At 40.1% G+C, this 8,862-nt stretch overlaps 2 protein-coding genes across 2 annotated transcripts; both read right to left on the bottom strand.

Annotated features, from left to right (window-relative positions):
• Window position 1: 1 nt before the first annotated feature.
• On the bottom strand, window positions 2-3,863 carry cfap20 (cilia and flagella associated protein 20). Its single transcript, XM_082185796.1, has 6 exons — window positions 3,536-3,863; window positions 1,792-1,871; window positions 1,586-1,697; window positions 1,316-1,504; window positions 226-336; window positions 2-155 (listed from the first exon to the last, which is right to left on the bottom strand). The coding sequence occupies exons 1-6, from the start codon at window positions 3,617-3,619 to the stop codon at window positions 150-152; spliced, it is 582 nt and encodes a 193-aa protein (XP_082041922.1). The 5' UTR covers window positions 3,620-3,863; the 3' UTR covers window positions 2-149.
• Window positions 3,864-5,507: 1,644 nt separating this feature from the next.
• oxsm (3-oxoacyl-ACP synthase, mitochondrial) lies at window positions 5,508-8,862 on the bottom strand. The gene is made up of 4 exons (XM_082186401.1): window positions 8,791-8,862; window positions 7,446-8,005; window positions 6,737-7,197; window positions 5,508-6,056 (listed from the first exon to the last, which is right to left on the bottom strand). The coding sequence occupies exons 2-4, from the start codon at window positions 7,956-7,958 to the stop codon at window positions 5,654-5,656; spliced, it is 1,377 nt and encodes a 458-aa protein (XP_082042527.1). The 5' UTR covers window positions 7,959-8,005; window positions 8,791-8,862; the 3' UTR covers window positions 5,508-5,653.

Below are 8,862 nucleotides of genomic sequence, written 5' to 3' on the forward strand. Positions count from 1 at the left end.
CTTTGTGCATATAAAATATTTATTTAGCAGATGGAAACCAATCACACAGATCCAAAACAACACTTGAAGAACAACAAAAAGATTGGGCCACTAGAAATCCGTCCAGTATGAACATGTGCAGATAAAGCGAAGGAATCCAGTCTGCTCCTTCACTGCTGTGGAGAAGATGCACAAGATTAACACACATCTACATAGAAACGTTGAGTTAGCACTTGAGCAGCTCACCTTTGCTTTGTTTTGTACTGGTAAATAGAGTTTAAATTCAGCGGGGAGCTCGTCCTCGGAGTACAGCCGGTCAGAGAAGTAAACCCTCCTGATGCGACAGTTTGCGTGGATCTGAAAGACACGAGGAACCCGTTAATCATCTAAAGTCTGACAGCTTTTCTCATACCAGCATTTACAGTATAATAACCACAGGACACACAACGTCATATGCAATATCTGCTTAATACTGAAAAGCTTTTATTGCTAACACCCTGAGGTCTCTTCTTTGGTAATAACCTTTTATCAGAATCATCCTACATGTATATTGATATTGATATTGGCTTGAGACTGATATTAGAAGCAGATCTAATCAAGGTTTGCTGAAAATAAAAACTCTTTGTATTGGCAGATTTTAAAGGCACTGAACAGTTAATCACACTTTTTTTTTTTTGTATTAATGGCTGAATCTCAGAAACAAGAACATTTCCAAGTCATATTTCACCCCAAAATTTCACAAATGCATATATACGTGTGTGTGTGTGTGTGTGAGTGTGTGTACGTGAAAACACAATGTTATTTTTCCTTATTGCTCTTTATTTGATACATTTTGATTTGACAAAATAAACATTTATAAATATATATAAATTAAATATAAATATATTTTTTGAAGACAAATAAGCTCAACTGTCCATTTATATTGTATATATGTATAAATGTACACAGTGTGTATTATTGAAATTGTAAAGAATTTTGCATTATACAAAAAAGTAAATGCATAAGAAATTATGTATTATTGAAATTGTAAAGAAATTAAATTGCTAAATGTATGCCAACTGTTGTATTATAGAATATTGTATTACAATATGTGTTACTGTCAGTGTCATAAACAAACAATCAAGTGTCAGTTGAGCACATCTCGTCTTAATAGTCATGAAAATGTCCCAGTTAAAAAAAACACAAGTTCTAAAAAAGATTTTTTTTAAGAAAATGTCTAATTTTGTTCCTCTTGATTTAGAGGTGAAATGTGTTTTGATGAGCTCACCTGCACTGTATTAGTCCTAAAACAGACACAATTCATTCTTTTGTTATGTGGATGTTTTGATGAGCTCACCTGCACTCTCAGAGTCTCGATGTAGTTGGTGCCGTACGCTCGGCGTGTGAAGTCTGACAGGTTGAACTGGATCTGGTTCCAGCCGTCGTCGAGCCTCATGGGCATCGTACAGATGAAGGGCTTCACGCGGGTCGTGCTCTGATAGTTACTCGCCCTGAACCTCCGCCGCACGTTCTTATCATCCAGCACCTGGAATGACACTTATGTCATATAGATCGTGTGCTGGTTCATTTTTTGGGGGGATGAATTGCAATATTATCGAGACCCTACCTGAACTTCAAATGTGAAATACTTCTTGAGGTTCTTGATGATCATGACGAGGAAGGGCAGTTTGATGCCGAGGGTTTTCTTGGGGTCTGCGGGACACGTGATGTAGGTGGTGCTGTGGAGAGACACACACACGGGTCAGGCTGGATCAGGAGGATCATGTGATCAGACAGACGGACACACACACACACACACACACACACACTCACCTGACGTTCGTTCCCTCCACCTCCAGCACCAGAGACTGGATGTCATTGTCTGTGATGCGTTTGATGTGTCCGTTTCTGACCTGCAGGGACATGTGTGTTTGAGTTAATGCATTATTCACATCTACATTAAACTCCCTATCCTTTAGTTTATTTAAACTGAATATATATAATCTATACATACACAATACATACATATAACATAATATTAAACATTTATCATTTCAGTTTAACTTGTGTGTGTGTGTGCTTAACTTGTGTGTGTGTGTGTGTGTGTGTGTGTGTGTGTGTGTGTGTGTGTGTGTGAGAGAGTATGAGTGATTATGTGAGTATAAGTGCGTGTGTACATGTGTGACTGAGTATGAGTGTGAGTGAGTGTGTGTGTGAGTGAAAGTGTGTGAGTGAAAGTGTGTGTGTGTGTGTGTGTGTGTGTGTGTGTGTGTGTGTGTGTGTGTGAGTGTATGTGTACTATGAGTGTGTGTGTATGAGTGTTGTGAGTCTGAAAGAGTGTGTGTGTATGATGTTGTGAGTGTGCGCGAGTGTGTGAGCGAGCGAAAGTAAGCCTGTGTGTGTATAAGTGATGGGAGTGTGGTCTGTGTATGTGAGTGTTGTGAGACTGTGTGTGTGTGTATGTGTGCATAATATGGAGTTCATTTTGTGCCATAATTAAACAAACAAATCCAGCATTTTGCAAACAAACTCGTTTTGCTTTGCAAAGGAAAACTCGACTCGCAAACAAACAGAAAGCAATGTGCAAGTACAAACATCAATTTGAGCGAAAGTGCAGTGGAGTAACAAATATGTATTGTGTTTTACAGAGATAAATGAGCCTAGATAATATTTCACAAATAAATACAAACCATCCTACAAATGACATGTAACCTTTGAACAAATACCAAATCTAGTGCATATAAATGCATATCTGTCTGTTATGATTGTGTGACACTTGGCTTTTTATGAGATCTCTCGGCTCCACTTACTCAAATGCAGTTGAGCAACTTCCTCTTCTAAAACAGTTGATGGACCCCATTGACTTCCATAGTAATTTTTTTTCCCCCCACTATGGAAGTCAGTGGGGTCCATCAACTGTTTGGTTACCGACATTCTTCATAATATCTTCTTTTGTGTTCAACAGAACAGAGAAACCCATACAGGTTTAGAACAACACGAGGTTGAGTAAGTGATGACACAATTTTCATTTTTGAGTGAACTATCCCTTTAAGTTTTCCACATTTATTATATGTCATTATGTCAGTATCAGTACTTGCTTTCTACCATGCACAAATAAAACTGTCACTGAACTTTTGCTGTGTAACTGTAACAATGAGCACTCACACACACCAAACCAACAATTACTAAAAACACACACAAAAACTCATTTTACACGGGCATTTTGCACTAGTAGTATACACACAAAAAGCAGATGAAAATGCCAGAGCATTAAGTGATTATCATATTCATATACTACGCTATTTATAAGTTACTCAATGGTTCTTCAAAAAATGCCATTACAGCATCATTATGGTCATGTTCAAAACCTGTTACCATGGTAATACCATAGTACTTTTAGCGAGAATTAGTATAATCTTATCCAAGTCCTAATGTTCTAACCTACTTTAGATTAAATGTAAACGCTAACTTTAATTACAGCCTAAATGTTATGTATGTAAGTTAACGTTAGCTGTCCATTAGCAACATCTGAGCTCGCTCAGCCCATCTAACATCATCATTTCCGGCGTGTGCTCACCTTCTTGTCCCAGATCTGCAGAGGTTTGCTGCCGATACTGTAGAGGATGGACAGGAATCCGCTCTGGAAGGTGTTTTTGAACATAATCCTGCAGCTTAAATTGAAATAAAATCACACCATACACACTGCTTATTCTGCTTTGAACGCGTCCGGCTGGATCGCTGCGCTGGAGATCTCGGGTTCCGCCTGACAAACACTAAATAAACTTATACATAGGTTATGAGAACAAGGTATTTTATAACTCGTTAATTAGTTGCGTCCGATCCGATTAATCTCAAGCAGCGACACGGACGAGGTTTTTCGGAGTTTATTTGGGAGTTGCTATGCGACGTGACGTGACCTGGTTGTCACGTCGGACCCTTTAATGTTGACACGGCTGTTGCTATAGTAACGGGTGTCCCAGTCCCACTAGCGCATGACTGCTGGTGTGACGAAGCTTTATAATAAAGCAATTAATATATGAAATACATGTTTATATATAGAAAATGTTGTTTAAAATAGGTTTATATGGAGTATAGTCAGACTAGCTGTATTGTTTTGAATTGTCAATTAAATGTTTGTTAAATAGTGCTGTCTGTAATATATACACATACACACACACAAACATACACATCCTCTCTCAAACACACACTCACTCTTTAGCACACACACACTGACACAGTCACACATACTCTCAAACACACACACACACTCTCAAACACACACAGACACTCAGACACACACACACTCAAACTCACTCACAGACACACACACTCACACACATATATTTACAAACTTTTATTTTAGATGCAATTAATCGACTTGACAGCACAATAATATTAACAAAATTAAATGTAAAATATTTTAATGCTGACGATATGCTTTCAAGCAAAACAGCAAGGTTTATTTACTCAGCATTATGCATTAAATGTGGTCATGCATTGATTGCCATCCTTAATTAATCAACTAAACTAAATTAAATTTCACACAAAAAGTTCTTAACCACACTTATTTAATTCAAGTAATTACATTTAATTAAACAAGCAACTCGATGAGGTCATGTGACAACAAAATCAACTCTATTGTTTGTATGTATGCAGTGTGCTAGTATTCCATTGCAGTTAGGACTGCACGATTAATCGCAATTAACATGAAATCGTGCTTAATCCGATTTGGTTTATTGCGATTATGAAATTGCAAAGGCTCAGATTACTTGTTATGTGCAGCTTGTCAGTGACAGACAGCTCTGTGATCAGTAGTAAACGCTGCTCCATCTGAAAGCACTGCGAGTTTGAGTCGCTTATAACGTGAATTTGAACATGCCAAACATCTTGTCCAACAAAAGACAACATTTTAAAAAATCAAAGCGTTTCAATCTTCTGTTTATTCATTTTCTGTTTATTATTTTCCTGGAATGACTTGTGTGTGTATTATAGTACTTCTGTGGCGGGGCATATTTGGCGTGTGTGTGTGTGTGAGAGCGCCCTCTGGCTTTCAGATGGAGCAGCATCTCCTACTGATCACAGAGCCGTACTTCACTGACAAGCTGCGCATAAAATAATCGCAGCCTTTGCCAAATCACGTGTGGTTTCATTTCGATTAATCGTGCAGTCCTAATTGCAGTCCGATGGATCAATGTTCGGAAACTCTTACTGGATCTGATCAAGTGAAATCCGCAGAACTGTAATCACACGCTTGCGAGACACAGAAACACACACAAACTCTCTCTCATACACACACACAAACACACACATACTCACACATACACACACAAACACAATCACAAACTCTTCTTTTAGATGCAATTAATCGACTTGACAGCACGAATAATATTAACATAAAATTACATGTAAAATATTTCAAATTAATGCTGACAATATGCTTTTAGGCAAAATATCAAGGTTTATTTACTCAGCGTTATGCATTAAATGTGGTCATGCATAGATTGCCATCCTTAATTAATCAATCAATTAAACTAAATTAAATTCACACATTTTTAACCACACTTATTTAATTCAAAATACATTCAATTAAACAAGCAACTCGAAGAGGTCATGTGACAACAAATCAACTGTATTGTTTGTATATATGCAGTATGCTAGTATTCCATTCAAGTGAAATCCGTAGAGATGTAATGAATCACACGCTCGCGAGACACAGAGAAGCGTTTGTTCCGCCGAAGCCGAATGAGTTGCTGAGCGCGACTCTGTGTCCGCTAGCGCTCCAGGGCTGCGCTGTGCAGGGCACATAGTTCATGTCGAACTCCGGCTCGGTGCGGTCCAGGTTGAGGGTGGGCGGCAGGATAGCGTAGCGACACGCGAGGGCAGTGAACGCCGCCTCCAGCGCCCCGGCGGCCCCCAACAGGTGCCCTGTGGCTCCTTTAGTGGACGACACCGCTAGCGAGTGCGCGTGCGTCTGAAACAGCCTCTTAATGGCTGCGTTCTCCGCGGCGTCTCCCAGCGGTGTGGAGGTGGCGTGGGCGTTGATGTACGTCACGTCTGAAGCGCTCACACCAGCGTCACGCAGAGCAGCTGACATGCACCTGAAATATAGCAGGACGTTTGGGTTAGAGTTAGACCGACTGAGCTGGACTGCATACTTTAGGATCAGCACTGGATGATATCTGCGCATCTAGTGCAGAGTCTCCAGCATCTCATATGTTTACTCCTCCATCCTAAACCTCACTATGCTATAATATGCTATGTTATGCTATGATGTTATGCTATGCTATGTTGTTATGCTATGCCATGTTATGCTTTGCTATGCTATGTTATATTGTTATGCTATAATATGCTTTTGTTATGCTACGTACGTTATGCTGTTATGCTACGCCTATGCTATGTAATGCTATGCTGTTATGCTATGTTATGCTATGCTTTTGTTATTCTATGCTATGCTATGCTATGTTATGTTACGTTATGCTATGCTGTTATGTTATGCTATGTTACGCTGTTATGTTATGCTATGCTGTTTTGCTATGCTATGCTGTTATGATATGCCATATTATGCTGTTGTGTTATGCTAAGTTATGCTATGCTGTTATGCTATGTTATGCTTTGCTATGCTATGTTATGCTATGCTATACTATGTTATGCTATGCTATATTATGATTTGCTATGCTATGCTATGTTATGCTTTGCTAAGCTATGTTATGCTATGCTATGTAAAAATTCTAGATTACAAAAAAGTGTTTATTTGCATGCTGAAAGGTGACGGTATTACCGAAAGGCTCCGTCTCCATCTGCGGTTGGTGCGGTGATGTGACTAGCGTCTCCAGAGAGCCCGTAACCCAAGACCTCAGCGTAGACCTGCGCCCCTCTCTTCTCTGCGTGTGCGTACTCCTCTAAAACAAGCACGGCCGCCCCTTCTCCCATCACAAACCCCTCTCTGTCCGGATGAAACGGGCGTGAGGCCAGTCTGGGCTCCTGGTTCCAGTTGGTGCTGAGGGCCCGAGCCCGAGCGAAGCCGGCTATGGCTAGCGGGCTAACGCAGGCCTCCGTCCCGCCGGCTAGCATCACCGTAGCATCACCGTGAGCGATGAAACGGGCCGCGTCCCCGATAGCGTGAGCGCCCGTGGTGCATGCGGAGGAAACGGCGTGATTTGGACCCTTTAGTTTGTGTTTGATGCTTATGTGGCCGGCGGCCATGTTGACCAGGATGCGGGGGACGAAAAACGGGCTGACCTTGAAATAAAAAAGGTTTATATGGAGATTAGATTAGCTGTATTGTTTTGAATTGTCAATTAAATATATATTAAATAGTGGTGTCTATAATATATACACATACACACACAAACAGACACTCACACACACTAACACATACTCTCAAACAGCACACACACTGACAGACACACGCATACTCTCAAACACACACTCAGACAAACTAAACTAAATTAAATTCACACAAAGTTCTGTGTGACAAACGGGCTGACCTTGCTATAGCCGCGCGTCTGAAAGGCTAAGGCCGTTCGAGCGATTTCCTCCAGAGACACCATTCCCATCCCGACCGCCACACCGGTGTCCAGCTGCTCCTCAGGGCTTCTGGGAAACCACCCACAATCCTCCAGAGCCAGTTGGGCGGCACCGAGGGCCATAACCGTGGCTGGAGACATGCTGTTTATCTCTCCTTTGGATACAAACGTCTCTTCATTGAAATCTCCAGGTTTATCTCCTCTCGGCACGCGAGCCGCCACCTTACACGGCACTGTTTTATACTCCTCCGAGTCCAGAGCAACCAAACCACTTTCTCCACCAATCAGACGCTGCCAAGGCAGAGCACTTCCTGTTCCGAGGGGAGAGACGAGTCCGATGCCGGTGATCACCACCCTCCTGCGACTCGGAGCCGCTCGACTCCAGTGTCTTTTGGCAGAGCTCAAACACACGCAGCTCTTCACACTGGACAGAGAAAGTCTCAGTAACGTCTTCTGACAGCATCTCAGGGACATCGTGACCAAACCTGTTCTGGGAAGATCGAGGCTACATCAAATCTCCACTGTAAAAGACACAAAGAGAAGAAGTTCATTATTAGCATTACTGCCGCCTGATTTCATGTCTCATATAATATTAAAACATCAGGATAAAACACCATGAAAATGTTTCTATTGTGCTTTTTTTTTCTCTTTCATTTAATATAATTTTTTCAGCATAACAAGTAGACTGAAAGGTGAAAACTTAACATACACATATCCATAAATATGTGTATATATATTTGTATATATATATATATATATATATATATATATATATATATATAGTGTGTGTGTGTGTGTGTGTGTGTGTGTGTGTGTGTGTGTGTGTGTGTGAAGCACATGTCCACTGCTTTATACTACTTCTATTAGACTAAAATCTAATTTAAAATGTATTTATCTCTAATATGTCGAAATGGTGTGTTGCAACTTGCAACATAAAGCATGAGAAGATTAATGCCTTAACATTATAGATGTATAGTTTAAAAGCACATCACAAAGTTATATAAAAAATGTAGAGAATATGCTTATATAATAAAAATATTTTAAAATAGGTTAAGATGAAGTATGGTATATTATATTGTCACTGTTGTCACTGTCTGAAATGTCAAAAAAAATTAAATATTTTATTTCTGTCAAGAAAAGGATAACCTTGGAACATAATATCTACTGGGAGTATATTGGTCCATTTATGCATCTCAGTGGATTGAATATGGTCATGCACGAATTGTCATCTATCAGCTAAACTAAACTTAACTAAATGTCACGTCGCAGATTTAATAACTACATGTAATTAAATTCAAATACGTACTCTCATTCACGTGGATTCAGCCATGGCTAATGTAAACAGACCAGATAGTGACGGACTTCCGGTTCTTGGTGA

Source organism: Leuciscus leuciscus (genome assembly GCF_965113295.1).
Source record: "Leuciscus leuciscus genome assembly, chromosome: 12".
Lineage (NCBI taxonomy): Eukaryota > Metazoa > Chordata > Actinopteri > Cypriniformes > Leuciscidae > Leuciscus > Leuciscus leuciscus.